Here is a 15,957-nt window from a genome sequence, read left to right as displayed (position 1 = left end):
CCGCTTAACTGTAAGTTAAGCTCTGACACCCTCAATTCTGTGGAATGCAGCACCAAATCCGGAAGTGAAAAAGGCCTTTAAGCACCAAAAATAACTGACACGAATTGAACCAAAGCCAGGTCCTTCAGCCTCCACACGGAGCCTTACTGGGTTACATCGGAAAAAAATATTTAAGAAGTTTGACCTCTGGCTTCCCAGCCCATGGCCCTTGATGAGCAAGGTGGGGTGTGGGTGAAAGGCCTTCTAGAGAAGGAAGCATTTTGAGAGCAAAGAGACAGACAACCTCAAAGATTTGCTTTAGGAGCAAAGGACAATAGGATTCAAAAGTAGACAAGCATTGTGTTATATGTCACTTCATCTTAGAAAAAGTATCCTAACATCTTATTGTATGGTGCCCGGGGCTTTAGCAAGCCCTTTCCCACACAGTGAAACAGGCAATCAAGGAGGAAACAAATACTCAGAGAGGCTCAGTGACTTTTTCATGACCATACAGATTAGTGAGTAGCAAAGCTGGGAATAAACCCAGATTTCATGATATCTAATGCAAGCTCCTTTCCACTACACCATGATTTTGCCCTTTCCTCTATACCATCATGCCTCCCTTTTTCATAATGATGACCATGAGTCATCAAGAAAAGGTTAGTTTACATCTAGTAAACTCTGTGGAAGAAAACAAGGAAGTGGATAGTACATTTTTATAAAGTTTGCATTAAAAATTATAAAAATAGTGTGGCATTCAGGATAAAGTTCAGCTTTCTGTTCTCAGCTACACTATAAATTATAGTGCTTTACCTTTTATACCTAATTGCCATACAGCACAATAATGTTGATATGCAGCATCTTCAAAATATGCCTTGTGAATTTTCTAGTATCAGTCATTCCTCTGTCTCTTTCTATTCTACTGCCTTGATTCTGTTCCCTCCTCTCTCTTGAATGCTCATAAAATTTCTGGTTAGAATCCTGCCTCCAATTTTGACTCCTTAAATTTATCTTCCATTCACATAATTCTGACCAAGCCAATAGGGAAAAAGTCACATCTTCTTAGCAGCAACTGAGGCCTCACTCCACTATCCAGTTCCTGCCAACCTTTGCAGCCTCATTTCTTGCCACTTTTGGCTCCACACTTGAACTCCTATAGCACCCAAAGGCTTGTAACTAAGTTTCTCTCACATATCTGGTGTTCTCTGCTCTTGTTATTATCCCCTTCGCCTGAAATGCCCTTTGTCCAGTTCCTCATTTTGTTAATTGCTGAACATCTTAAAAAAACCCAAGCTTAATTTTCATCTAGACACCTCTTCTTGGTGTCCCTGCAATACCACAATGTCTCTATCCTTGCTTATATCAATTAGGATGTTTGTGGTTGTGAGTAACAGAACTCCCACACCTAAAGCAACTGAAACAATACGGACTTATTGTCTCTTCACAAGAAGTCTGAAAGTAGATGATTTGAGGGTTGGCTTAGTGATGTCAGGGTTCTAAGTCAGCATCTCTGCAATTCTCTCGGCCCTTCTGCAGGATGGCTGCAGCCGTTCCAATTCACGTGACAACATTTAAAACCAGGAAAGGTATATTCACTTGCTAAAGCTGCCATAACAAAGTACCTTAGAGTGGGTGACCTAAGCAACAGGAATATTATTTTCTCACAATACTGGAGGCTAGCAGTCCAAGATCAAAGTGTTGGCAGGATTGGCTCCTTTGGACACCTCTCTCCTTGGCTTACAGATGGCCTCTTCTCACTGTGTCCTAACATGGTCTTCCCTCTGTTGAATGTCCATATTCTAATGTCCTCTTCCTATAAGAACACCAGTCATACTGGATTAGGTCCACCCTAATGGCCTTATTTTAACCTCATTACCTCTTTACAGACCTTATTTCCAAATACAGTCACATTCTGAGGTCCCGGGAGTTAGGACTTGAATATAACGAATTCTAAGAGAATACGATTCAGCCCATAACAGAAGGAGATTCGGGGATAGGAGTTCCTCTCTGTTCTCAGGTGAAAAATCTTTGCTAAAATCCTTCCAGTAGACTGAACAGGATTTGGTAATCTGCCCTTTTCCTGGTTACAAGGAAAGCTGGGAAAGTATTCTCATTTTTACAATGGGAAGAGGGCTCTGGTAGCCAGAAAGGGTTGGAAATGACTACTGGGTAGGTTAACAAACTGTTGCACTCTGCTCCCACGTTGGGTCATATTTGTCTGCTTATGGGTCTACCTCTCCCATTAGCTTTTTGAAGCGGAGACCAGTGTTAAAATCATCTGTGTACCCCCAGCAAAGCACTGTGCCTGATTCATAGTAGGTGCTCAACCAATATCTGTTAAAAGAATGCACAAATAGAATTCAATGAACTAGATAAACCTGTTTGTGTTATATTTGATTACATTAAACTCAGTTCATATTTTACTCTGTTCATATGTTTTGGCTTGCATAATATATGAACACCTTTAATATTTAACTTATTTAAAGCTATGGTTCACACCTTAAATGATTGCAGGGAGTATTGCTAATAGAACTGTTATTATAATAAGAGGAAACCAAATTCTGTAAGCTTTGTCTCCCCAAAATCTGGCATAGTGAATGGCACACAGTAGCTGCTGTATGAATTTTTCTGGAATGAATAAATAATAATGGATGAATTAATAATTAAAGTTTTCAAAATGCTTTGAAAAATATAATTATACAAATCTAAGGAGTTATTGCATTTTCTAGAAAAACATCTTTCAGAACTGGGCAGCCCTTCTGTTCTGTTGGTACTAGCAAAGGTGGTATGTCAGCAAGTATTTATATCACCAAGCCATTTCTATTCTAATAAAGAATAATTTTGGCTGGGCACAGTGGCTCACACCTATATCCCAACACTTTAGGACGCCGAGGAGGGGGGAACTGTTTGAGCCCAGAAGTTTAAGACCAGCCTGGACAACACAGTGAGATCTCGTTTCTACAAAAATATATATATATATATCTCCAGATGTAGTTGTGAGTGGTGCATGCCTGTAGTCCCAACTACTCAGAAGGCTGAGGTCGGAAGATGGCTTGAGCCCAGGATGTCGAGGCTACAGTGAGCTGAGATCATGCCACTGAACTCCAGCCTGAGCAACAGAGTAAGACCCTGTCTCAAAAAAAAAAAAGAATGATCTTAGTGAACTTGGCCAATAGACCCATAATGCTCTGATATGCTCAGAGCAACTTCAACTGAGAAATAAAGATACACGAGTAACTCTAAGATTGAACTGTTTGAAATGGTGTTTGATTTCAGTTCTGTGGAATTTCAGGAAGCAAATCACAAATCCACACAAAGCACTGCTGGATTCTAGTATGAGTCACTTTTGCTCCACGAAACCCCACATATCTGACCTTCCATGTTCTACAGAATAGGGAAGAACCAAGCACCTAACTAATTAGTGTCACTGGTTTTGAGGGCGAGTAACTGAGTTGGTTGTTTCCCAGATTCTGGCTACCCTCCTAATGTTAGAGATTCTCATAATTTGCATTGAATTCCTACTTCTCCCTTGGCATCAAGTTGAGAGGACTCAGGCAGATAAGGTGCAAATTATGTGGAGTAAATGAGAAGCAGGGGAGGCAAAAAATCAGTTACCACAAGTAACTGAGTTCCCACAAGTAACTGAGTTCCCAGCGGCAGTGTATTTTGGCACCATGAGATAAACTGTGTAACTGAGAGTTGAGTCTTCTCTAGCCTTATTTCAGACCCAAGGGACCCATGCCTCACACACACAGTTCAAGTAATGAGGTTCAATTAAAATATTCAGGTTCAATGTGTGTTTCAAGGCTTTAGGAGCAGTCTCAGGGCAAAATATTTTCCAGAAAGAACTTAAGAGAAACTAGTGCTGTTCTGGACCAGACTGGCATGCAGGGGCAGGAGAAGACTTGGTCTGCAACCAGCATCTGCATAATGGAGAAGTTGGACAAGATGGCACTTGTGTGTGTTTGTGCTTCTGCAGTGCCTGTTCTCTGTGCCCCAGGTGCTTTCCTAAGTGTCAGGGGAAGGAGGTGCATGCTAGGGCGTTTTCCTCACAAGTTTTGAGTTTTTCTTCTTTCCTTAAAGTATTGGCAGCCCAACTTTTTGCTATGAAATCAAGAACTGTTGCTATCATGATGGCGAGTTTTTAAAAATTGTGCCAACGAAGCCGGTCCTCACACATTAATGCAGGCACATTAGCCAAGCCCATTACAATAATCTATTGTTGAGAGAAATATATCCTGGCAACACATGTATCTAGAAGTTCCGCCTTCTGAATTGATGCCAAAATATGATAGATTCCCAGTTCCTTATGACTTCTAACTACTGTACATGAACTCCCACTCCCCTCTCCCCACTGCCAACATAATGACTAGCTTACTTTGATGTTCTCTGCTTTCCACAGTGGCTTTAACTCTCTGCCAGAGTTTCATGCACTAAGCACTCTGCTATTTGGAATCTCATTACCTGCAACACGAGTGACTGGCATCCCACAGATCAAAGGCGCAATAATGCATGAGACACTGCACCATCCTGCAGTGACTTCTGAAACATTCTGAAAATATTTGATTGTGTTTGGGATAATTTAACACTGGTGTTTGAATGTGTTCCATAGAAGTTGTTTTCATGCTTGCTCCAAGTAGTCTATCAAATTATACAATTTGTAATAAATTATTTATTTATTACAATTATTTAATTTATTAAATAATTTATTACAATCATACATTGCAATAAATTAAGATGATATAGACAGGCTAGAGTGAATAACAGACAAAACTAACAAAATAAAATTAACAGGAATTAATGGAATTAATGTAATTGATGTAAAGTCTTGCATTTAGGTTTAAAAACTACTTAACAGAAGACACTTGGATTAATAGTCCTTATAAGAAAACCATGAGGAGTTTGACTATCAATTCGGCAGTGTACTATCATCTCTGAAACAGTCAATCCTGTCCAAGGCCATCTTAAAAAAAAAAAAAGAAAAAAAAAAATGTCCGGATCAAGGAGGGAAGAGTTTCACTCTATACTTTGCTAGTCAGACCAGGTCTGTGGAGGATTGTGTTTGGCTATGGAAGCCACATTAGAAGAGGAAAGGAACTAAGGATGAGGATGTTTCTTCTGGCAACTCTGGCATAATACCTGCCTTCAAATAGTTGATGGATTGTCACATGGAAGAAACATCAAATTTAATTACATTAAATGTAATCACAGCACCACAGCAGGAGTCATGTGTAGAGTCCACAGAACACATTTCAGCTCCATATAAGAACATTCTCAGATTAGGGTGATCTAAGCATTGAACTTGGATGAAATCCAAGAGAGGCAAAAGAAGACTTTGGGCCATGCTAATTTTGATTATTTGCCTGAGTGATAGGTACTGAAGTGTTTTATTATTTTCCTTCAACTGATCCATATACATTTTTATATACTCTTTGTAGATATATTTTATGATGAAAAACACTGACTAGTTTTGGGCAAAGTAATGACATCATCATGAGACTTCGAGGAAAGGCTGATGGCAACTGCATGACAGGATGAGATAGATGACCTCTGACATTTGCTCCATCTCTAAGATTCTACAAGTCCATAAATACATGGGTAATTATTAAAGCAAAGTTATTCTAAAATATTCTTAAAGAGATAGTCTTAATTAACTTGATTTGAGGACTCACTCCACTGTTCATTACAACCATTACTGGCATTTGTTAGACTATGATCCCTATGTCTCTAGCACAGTGATTCTCATTTTTATTGGTCACTATATAATGATAGGCACAGCCTCTGCCCTCTTAGGATGACAAATGATATGGACAGTCATAAGGAAAACACAATGAGAGCCGGATATGAACAGTGAATAAATACAAAAGAAAGCAAAAAGGTTTATGTGGTAAACAGGTCAAAGTTTCTGGTATTGTCAGTGTGGGGAAAAATGCCAGGCCTTGGAAAACACACCCTAGATAGGTTAAGACCAGAAGAAGCTAGCTCTCCGCTCCAATTAACTTAGCAGGCTTCCTGGAATAAGTAAGCCTTCAGAAATATATAGATTCTGGTAGTCACATTTGGTCAGGGGAATCTTTCTCCTGGGCTGCCAGCGGGAAGGCAGGGGTAGGGGTGGGAGGGTCAGCAAAATAGCTTAAATGGTCATTTCCTCATGTTAATCCTGTCTCCCATTCTGTTCCTTCGTGATCTTTCACTACCCTCTCCATTGCACTGATTTTAGAGAGGGGAACCAACACCTGAAAAAGGGAAGTGAGAGGAAGGGGTATTTGTGGACTACCATGGACGTGGAATTGGGGAGAGTCCTTGAGTCCCCAAGTCACTGCTACATAAACAGCCAGACTCTCTGCTCCTTCTGGTTGAGCTGTAACTTTGGGCAAAGTTACTTCTGCTTTGGACTCACTTAACCTTTAGTCTGGGGATCCCCAATCATGTTACTGACATTAATTCCTCTATCCTCACAACAACCTTGAGTTGATGGGAAAAATAAACCAAAACACAAGATCTTATGAGCTACTGGAGTCCAATGTGGTAAAATGCAAATAATAAAGTTTTCTTTCTTGTAAGAATTTATCTTCACTTTAATGAAGGGGAAACTGAGTCACAAAGGGTGAGAATAAATCAATTTCATATTTGCCCTTCACTCTTTTACTTCATCAATAATGTTTTCATGTTACACTATTTTTCCTTCTGGAAATCCTTATTATGGTCATTTTCTGGAATGGGGAAACTGAAGCACAGAGTGATTACAATGTATTACCTCAAGCTACGCCTCATAAAATAGTGCCTAGATAAGAAACTCCGGAACTTAAATTATAAAAAAGAATTTTGTCCTGAGAATTAGAGTCCTACCCAAATCTAAAACATTAAATCTCCACTCAAAGTTTGTGAAATGAGGTGTAAATTGCTGTAAAGTTTGAATTGTTGATACTAAAGAACAGTGCGAGGTCTGGGATGGCAGCAAGCGTAATCCGCATCCTTGAGCTTTGTAAAGGGTTTCAGAGTTTACAAGTGCTCCACAGCTGCTATTACATTTCTGTCCTTATCAGGGACACCAGTAGCATCCCCTTTTAGAGATGAGAAGGCTGGACCTCAGAGGTCAGTGACTTGTCAGAGAATAGAGTTAGCAAAGGACAGAACTGGGACTGAAACTCAGGTCTTCTGAATCCAAGTTTAGTGAAAACAAACTGGGGTTAAGAGGTCACTAGCTTTTAACTGGGAGACTTAGTGAAGACTAAGGGAGGAGACAGAAGCTAGTCTCATCAGCATCAGCACATCAGCATACATGATAGCAGAGAAGGAAATTATCATTAGACATCTCAAATGATGACAGGGAACTACTCTAGGCAGTGTGGGGACCTACTGACTGTGGCTGCAACCCCCCCTGAGGGCCTGCAATCTGAGACAAACACACTAGCAAGAACAAATACTTCTGTGACACACAGATGGTAGAACAAGACAGTCATCTACTACAAGAGTAGAGAGGAAAGCATTTACATCATATACATGCCCAGATTAGTTCAGGGTGTGGAGAATATAAATGAAAATGGGGGCAATAAAGAAGCACAAGCCAGGGAAGAAACACACACACTCACACACAACAATCCAGAAAGGGTTTTTCCGAAGAAAATACTTTAAAAAATTATTTCCTTTCTCTTTTTTTAAGAAGCAATGAAATGGCTGTGTTGTGGTGACAGTGGAATTGAGAGCATGAGATTTAGAACAGGAACTTATCCTAGACACATGGAACAATTGTAAAGATGGGTGGGAAGAGGGTAGGAAGGTAATGTCAAGTGGACAAAGACAGCTTTGAGCAAGTGGAAATTCAAGAGAGATTACAACCTTTCTTGACTTTCATGCTAAGTGTCTTAAGTGTTTCCACCCCCACGCTTTTCAGAAAGCTCATGCTCTCCCTATTTCAGGAACATGAAAAGTCTCCACGTTTTGAAAACCTGTTTGCAGCAGATGGAGAAGGCAGCAGTGCCATGGTGAAGGAAACAGTGGATAGGGGCCCTAGGTGTGCTGGGCCAGAAATCCCTAGCCATCCAAATGTCCCCAGATCCTACCACCACAGGAGAGGATCTCAGCCACAACTCATTTATTCAGACCCACTAATTATTAAGGAATTTCCAGTTTCCTTCATCAAACCCAAATTCACCTCTTGAGTTTCAGGTCAGTGATTAGATTCTTAATGTAAAAACTGTTGAGTTCTGCTGGAATATAAACATTTCTCAATATATCAATTTAGACTCCAGCCAGGTAGAGACTTGTTTATCTCTGTTAATTGTATTTACTCAAGACATCTTTTGTGACGTTAATTAGAGAAGCATCAGCAGAGAACCCTAGGAGTCTGGCTTGAGTAAAAATATGCAGAAAGAGTCCCTATACTCCGACTCCCGGCCCTTTGTAGAGCACAGAATTCTTGGAGTCAACCGTGCTGGCTCTAACCATAACCACTTGAGCTATGAGCCAAAGATGAGCAATTTCAGACTTTCAGAAGAAACTACTCATTCCCGATCACCCTGGTTTCTGAGTTGTAACAATTACTAAGATTTGCATGGGTGGTATGGGAAATTGAGAATTCTCATAAGAATGATTGTTATGATTATTATCTTTGCCAACATTTTTCATCTGCCATATTTAAAATATACCATTCTCCGTTCTAACCACTCTACATGTATTAACACATCTAACAATCACGAGTAGATACTATAGGTATTATGTTCACATAGATGAGGAACTGACACAGAGAAGTCACTTAACTAAGGTCACAAAGCTAGTAGATGAAGGCACAAGGACTTAATTTCCATTTAGCTAAACTCCATTATTTTAAAGGAATGTTCTAGCAAACATCTGATATCTACATGTAAGTTGCTGTTCTAGGTACTATGCAGAAGATGCAAAGAATATATAGACAGTTCCTACAAAGAGCTAATGGACTAGTTGCAGATATTGGTAACCCTCTCTATGGTGTTGAAGTTCCACTCCTTATTCACCTACAGAGTAGAAATTTCTAACTAGAAAGGATAAAACAATGCTATCTTTTTCAAAAAACAGGTAAGGTAATTTTAGGCCAGAGGGAGCCAATTTACTAGTTAATTTATCAAAAGTTAGACAATGACTAGTAGCACATTCAAAACTGGAAGCAATTTTTGTAACAACTAATATTTCCAAGTCCCATGTGGCAGACACGGCGCAAAAGTCTTACTAGAGTAGAGGTACAAAACAAAGTTTTGATCCATTTGATCAAAATTGATCTTTAATTCTCCTTCAATCCCATCTCTCTTCTTCACCTCCCCCACGCTCGTATTCTAAATTCTTTAACCTTCACTGATCCTCACTCCTCCCTTTCTTCTGCCTCTGGAGTGAAACTATGCCTGGACACCACTAAGATTTACGGGGGTGGGACTGGAGATAAAGCTGAACTGCTTGAGATTCTTTATCCTTAATTAGCCTTGAAAGAAAGAAAAAAACATGCTTTGGACAGATATTTGTAATTGCCCGAGCAGGAACAAAAGGTAAAAGAAAAAGGGGACACGAGTTTTAATGACTTAGGGAGAGGACTTGCAAGCTGCTTAGACTGGGACGAACTTAAGACTAAATGCTGTAGGGTGGGAACTAGCGGGAAAGCGGTCATGCTCCCCAGTCTTCCCAGGGAGGAAATGCCAAAGCGACGTGTTTCAGAGAAAGCTTTGCGGTTTCTTTCATACGCATATGAAAGGGCCCTTTCTTAAAAGGTAGGGAACTGCGTCTTAAGTCTGCGGGTCCCGTCTTCCCATTGTGAGGGATCCCCTCTCTGGGAGGTCGCAGGGCCCTTTTCTGAAGAGAGACTGGCCGCCTCTCTGTTGTGTGGGAGAGACTGTTTCCTGGCGCCTGGGCCTTCCTGTGGGGTCTGCAAGGTCCCCTCCCCTCGGGAGGTGGGACCCCGGGGCAGCGCCTCGCCCCGCAAATTCCGTTCTGCCTCACTGCGCGGAACTCGCGGGGGAAGCATGTACCAGCCCAGCGCCCTCTCGCGCCGCGTCACCCCCCAGCGTCTGCAGGACCCTGGCCCAGCAGCCAGCCGGCCCGCCACGAGCGTGCGTAACGTGCCCCCGCAGCGTGACGCACGGGCCACGCCGGGGCGGATGCGCGGGATGCGTGTCGGGAGGAGCGCGCAGGGGGCGGAGTGCGGGCGGAAGTCGGCGTCTGCTGAAAGGAGAAAGGAAAGGGAGACGCGGCTGGGTGCGGCGAGGTGAGGCTGGGAACCGGCGGGAGGGCGCCTCCTCCTCCCCCGCCCTTTCTGCTGAGGATGGAAGTGACGACAGCAGCCGAGAAGGTCACTTCCTGCTGGGGTGGATGAGGAGGAGCCGGAGACGCCGCGGAGGAGACCGGACTGAAGACGGACCGTGCCGGGAAGAGGTGAGCCCCGGCCTCGCCTCGGCCGCCGGGCCGTCTGGGTCGGATCTGGGATCCCGGCGGGGATGGCGTCCCTGGGATCGGGGCCGGCCGCCGGGCCGCGTACCCAACCAGCTGGGCCTCACCCAGTACGGGGGGCGGGGGAGGGTGGGAGCCCGTGTCTGTCTGAGGGGCGACAGGGACCCAGGTCAGCGTTCATGCGGTGGCCCCGCGCAGCCCTGAGGCCACGGTTAAGGGAGGTCCAGCCCGGGAGGTGAATGGCAAGGAGGTTCTGGGGGCTGTGGAAGCCAGGACCCGGAGCTGCTGCGGGAAATCCGCAGCGCCAGACTGTGCATGCCTCACTCTTCGGGGAGTGGTCGCGATCAGAGGAAGGGCAGGGGTCCTGTGGTTTGCAGAGTTGAGACGAGTGGCCCTGCTTGGATGAAGTGTCCTTGCAGTGAATATGCGAAAGGCGTGCAGAGGCGCCTCAGGGCTCCTGGGAAAGGGACTTTTATGGGGAAAATTGGAGAGCTGGAGTGTCAAGAGAGGGCTTCCTTGTCAGGTCATTGTTGCAACGGGATTTGAACCTCAGAGTCGTGATGGTTGGAGGGAGTTCTGTGACAGGGTAAAAGGCCTCACGATCCGACAGCACATCCTAGGAGTTAAGAGTCCAGGGCAGCTTCCTGGAGCAGTGGGGAAATTCGTGTTTTTCCTCCCTCATTGTCACTAAGATGGAAGAGGAAGCTCCTGCCTCAGCCCCGGTGCCTTGTTATTGTATATCTCGTGTGTGTGTGTGTGTGTGTGTGTGTGTGTGTGTGTTTTCCTTGTCTGTCTTCTCCTTCCTTTGGGATGTTTATCTTGTCCTCGGCCGCTAGTAGTTCTGTAGACTGACACTGGCTGGTCTCCTTAATGTGTTTGGTGAGAAAAAATATTCAAAAGATCTAGAGGAATCCTAGGTTAGGTGAGATTTCCAAGATAAGGAATTTGTCCCTACCCGGGGGCCACTTAGGCACCTGCATTCTCTCGATTCCTGCTAATGTGGATGCTAAGGGCCTGTCATCCACCCTGGGGAACTGCGAGGGTAGATCTGCTCTCTCCTGCCTCCATGTCCCTCTGGCAGTTTCACCCCTCCCTCCTTTTTGCTAAGTGATTGACACAAAGCTGCTTGCTGGGAGGAACAGGAAATTTATTGAGGAACTGTAAATCTGGATGGAATGAATTCAAATCGCAGCAAGACTCCCTCCACTCACTGGCCAGAAGGGCTTCAGAAATGCCTGCTTTTCACCCCTTCCTGTTAAATGGAGAAAATGTATAATTTTCTCAAAACTTTTAGGAGTTTGTGTGTGTTTTTTGTATAGAGTAAGTGTACATATAATGTGTTTACTTCCTATATCCCAGGGTATTTTTCAAGGAGGAGGGAGCAGTTTCTGACTGGGAAGAATCTTCCTTCTCCCATCTCACATAATTCAGCAAAATAAATCAAAATCAGATGTTCATTCTTGAGTGGGAATCAGATGGATTTGGGTTTTTTTCACCCTTTAAACTGGTACATCTGGGTGAACTCAGGCTTGTGTATCTTGGCATGTGGGCTTGTCTAGTAATAGAAGACAAACTGTTTGACTTGTTTGGGCTGCATTTTTGGACCCATTTCACTGTACCCTCCTTTTTTATTTTTATTTTCGTACATTTGAAGGGTTGGTCAGGAGGAGGAAAGCAAATATTAAAGATAGTGTTTACACTTTGTGGTTTAAAGTCAGGTGAGAGATAATTACGACTTTTGAAGCTGATGACCTGAGGCCCATCATTTGATAATTTGGGGAGTAGCAGTTTGGAGGTGACATGTTTGAAAGAAAGAGAGTTGCATAAGGAAAGAACAGGGGAAAGGAAGTTTGGGGAAAGACTGCCAGAAAACTTTGACAGGATACTAAATAAAATAGCATCTTAGAGTAATTGTGTGGCTTGTGTCTCTCAGCAGGAGGGTGAAAATGAAAGCCGGCTGTAGCATCGTGGAAAAGCCAGAAGGAGGTGGAGGTGAGCAGAAGTTAATCATCTCTGATGTACCTGGAAGGTCCCTCAGTGGTTCCTGTTCTCTCAACTTGAGCTCTGTTCACAAATGTCAGACCATGACTGACAGCCTCTTGGCTAGGTGGATACTGGCAGGACAGTTGTAGGCTTGTTTCCTATGGATGTATATTTAACATGTCTGGTCACCACACCCATATCCCAAGCTTTAGAGTCTCTTTGCTGTTAGAGACACAGTTCCAACCTTAGGGAAAAGGAATTTTCAGCTGTATTTTCCTAAAACATTAGTTTATCTTTCCTGTTTGTTCCCTTTAGCACTTTCATGTCCTCATAGAAAGTAGGTGTGAGATTTAGTAATGTATGAAATGGTAAGATTAGGACATCTGGTTGCTGCTGCCCAACTCTTATCAGATTTAATGATTGCCACAAGGATAGGTGACTTCTCTCTGCTTTCCTCTCCCCATTGTGGTTAGGCCCAGCTGACTGAGAGTACTTACAGCATGTTTGCAAAGCACTCTAGATTCAGAGCAGTGGAATGTGCAGTTGGGGTTGCTGGTATGTATGTACCTAGCTCTTAACTAGCTTAATCTTGACCTTCTCACATGAAAGGGTATCAGTTTCCTGATTGGGCCTACAAAACAGAGTCGTCCCCAGGCTCCCGGCAGATCCAGCTGTGGCACTTCATCCTGGAGCTGCTGCAGAAGGAAGAGTTCCGCCATGTCATCGCCTGGCAGCAGGGAGAGTACGGGGAATTTGTCATCAAGGATCCAGATGAGGTGGCCCGCCTCTGGGGCCGCAGGAAATGTAAACCACAGATGAATTATGACAAGCTGAGCCGGGCCCTCAGGTAAGGGAAAGGATTCTCAAATCTGTGTTAACAGATTGGAAGGAGACTAAGCTGTTTGGTGAATGCTAGATAAAAGGGTATCAGGTAATAAAAGACTACACTATCTTAGTGAATAATGTGTCACTTTAAAGTGGGAGTAGAAGAGCTGTTGAATGTGAGTAGCATAGGCACAGGAGGAGAAAAGGCGTATCTTTGGTTATATGTAGGAGGGGATTCCAATGTGGCTGGCACTGGATCCTGACAGACAGCCGATTCTGCTCTGTAGTGGGCGAGAGTATATGGTGAAGCATGGATTGGAGCTCATTTATAATCCAAAAGATTAATTTAGACTTCTCTATTAGAATCTGTCAGAATTTCTTTCTTTGGGCTCTCCTGGAAGAAACTTAGAAAAGGATGAAGCAAGTCACGGGAGGAAGATTCAATGATACTGACCTATCTATTCAGGAACTGTGTCTGTGAGCTCAAGTTGTCCATAGTCTGCTGCAACATGTCTAAAGATTGATCACTATAAGTTTTCTCAGGTTCTTTTTTCCCCTTGTCGGTCTTAAATTTCATAGCCCGTTAGCCCTCAAGGGGCTAGAAGGTAGTTTATGACCTCTGCTACTGCATAGATGTAAGACTAAAGGTTCCAGATAATTAAAGTTCTCCTGTCCTGAAATGTACAATCTGTGCAGTGGCTTTGCTGTATTCTTTCACATCCCTTTGAGTCTTTGAAGGTGAAGCAGGCCACACTAGCTGCTGTTTTCCAGATCAGGGCATGCCATTGTTTGACCTGCCACCATAAACCAGTTCTACATTCCTTTGTCTATCTTTTGAGCTTAGGCCTCCAGACTAACCACATCAGGTCTGCTTAGTGACTTGTCTGCCCCCACCTGGGCAAGACCAAAAAGAGAAACTAAGCAGTTAGTGACATGCAGTGCAACCGGAAGGAAATGGACTATAGAATTGAAATTGTAGAGAGATGGAGAAGAAAATGTTTGGGGCTAGGATAGGTGTTCAGAATCTTAAAGTGAAGTTGTCTTTGTAAACCTCTCGGCAAAAACTGGAGCTGAGTTGAAAATTGAGTAAGAAAATTAAGCTCTTAGGTCTCCTAGATCTACCTGGAGGGCCAGGCTGCAAAAGATTGGTAGTGATTTTTGTAATACTTAAGAGCAAGAATTGTTGGTCTCAGTGGCTACCTAAGTGTATTGAAAGCTGTCAGTAGCTACAAGATAAATTGACATGCATTCCTGTTTTTACAGATACTATTACAACAAGAGGATCCTTCATAAAACGAAAGGGAAAAGATTTACCTATAAATTTAACTTCAACAAACTGGTGATGCCCAACTACCCGTTCATCAACATTCGGTCAAGTGGTAAGATACAAACTCTCTTGGTAGGGAATGAATTTTGCATTGAAAAGAATTTTTAAAACTCCAAATCTAAGACATAACATGTTTAGGAAGATTTTAGAAACACTAAAATAATGTGATCCTTTGGATTACCTCAATGTTCTCGCTCAAGTCATCTCACTCATAGAGTTACAGGCTGTGCAGTATCAAGATAGATTTCTTTGGTTTATTTGGTTGGTTCCCTTTTCTGCATATTGTTTGTAATCTCCTAGATACTATTACACTGTCTTGTTTGGGAATGATGTTTCATAGGTTTGTGATGATCTTTAAGTTCGGGACTCAGTTTTAACACCCAGCCCAATGGTTCTTTCATAGATGGGAACCTGTTTCTACAAACACTTCCGATTTTCTGTGAAACTAGCATGCTCTCCCTTATCAAGTGAATATCATCAAAACCACAGCATCCTTGATCAGAGAAGGGGGAGGTTCACATGTTTACAGTGAAAAGCAGTGTCTTTGATCTGCACCAGCAAATCCTCAGAGAAAAAGATTCTGGGGTTACTTGACCTTCTCTCCTGTTAAGTGCAGTAGGGCTTCCCCTCCTGACTTTCCTAGTTATAGCTTTCCATCACAGCTCCCCACATTCTCTCTTGATGTTGAAAGCAGTCTCTCAAAAGACTTTGTTGTTGTGTGGTTTTTTGTTTGTGATTTTTTTCCGTATGCAAATCATACTCCTGCCCAAGAAAATACAGTAGTTCCCCTTTATCTGAGCAGTATATGCTCTAAGACCCCTAGTAGATTCTCAAACCACAGATAGTACCAAACTCCATTCTTATATATGATTTTTCTTCCCTTAACCCCACTCGTATGTATCTGTGATAAAGTTGAATTTATAAATGAGGCACAGTAAGAGATTAATGACAATAATAAAATAGAAAAATTATAACAATATGCTGTAATAAAATTATGTGAATGTGGTCTTTCTCAAAATATCTTTGTGTACTGTGCAGACCTGTTTTCAGACCTCTGTGGGTAACTAAAACAGTGGAAAGCAAAACCTCAGATAAGAAAGGACTACTGTAGATTGTATTTAACTGTTTTCTGACCAGTCCATCAGTAAGTACTCTGTCATTGTGGCCTTGTATGCTAAGGCAAAGAATGCTGATCATGCAGTAATACAACTTCTCAGAAAAGCTGGAAGAAACCTGAAAAATTAGTGGGGGTGTGGCTGAGAGAACATAATGTTGAGATCCATTGCAGATATGTAATTACTACACAACAAGTTAGGGCAGTTTTAGCTTGACTCTGCTGTCATTACAGTTTCATCTCTCCTTCTGTAACCACTCCCTCCTGTCCCTGGGGCATGCATTTAAAAAAAAAAAAAAAAAAAAAAAAAAAAAAAAAA

General features: G+C 42.6%; 1 protein-coding gene across 2 annotated transcripts in view; it reads left to right on the top strand.

Moving 5' to 3' along the window:
• Positions 1–10,103: 10,103 nt before the first annotated feature.
• Positions 10,104–15,957, top strand: part of LOC108515567 (ETS translocation variant 3) — a 17,406-nt gene continuing 11,552 nt past the window's right edge. Inside the window, exons 1-4 of one of the 2 annotated variants that reach the window (XM_017852582.1) lie at positions 10,104–10,374; positions 12,323–12,381; positions 12,982–13,219; positions 14,461–14,576. In XM_017852582.1, the coding sequence (XP_017708071.1) occupies positions 12,336–12,381; positions 12,982–13,219; positions 14,461–14,576 (400 nt within the window). In that variant the 5' untranslated portion in view covers positions 10,104–10,374; positions 12,323–12,335. The remainder of the gene's footprint in view (positions 10,375–12,322; positions 12,382–12,981; positions 13,220–14,460; positions 14,577–15,957) is intronic. The other variant, XM_017852583.1, reaches the window with a different exon arrangement.

This window comes from Rhinopithecus bieti, unplaced genomic scaffold (assembly GCF_001698545.2).
Source record: "Rhinopithecus bieti isolate Rb0 unplaced genomic scaffold, ASM169854v2 scaffold_33937, whole genome shotgun sequence".
NCBI classification, from domain to species: Eukaryota; Metazoa; Chordata; class Mammalia; order Primates; family Cercopithecidae; genus Rhinopithecus; species Rhinopithecus bieti.
The sequence above is the reverse complement of the archived record's forward strand: the minus strand, read 5'-3'. Positions and strand labels throughout refer to the sequence as shown.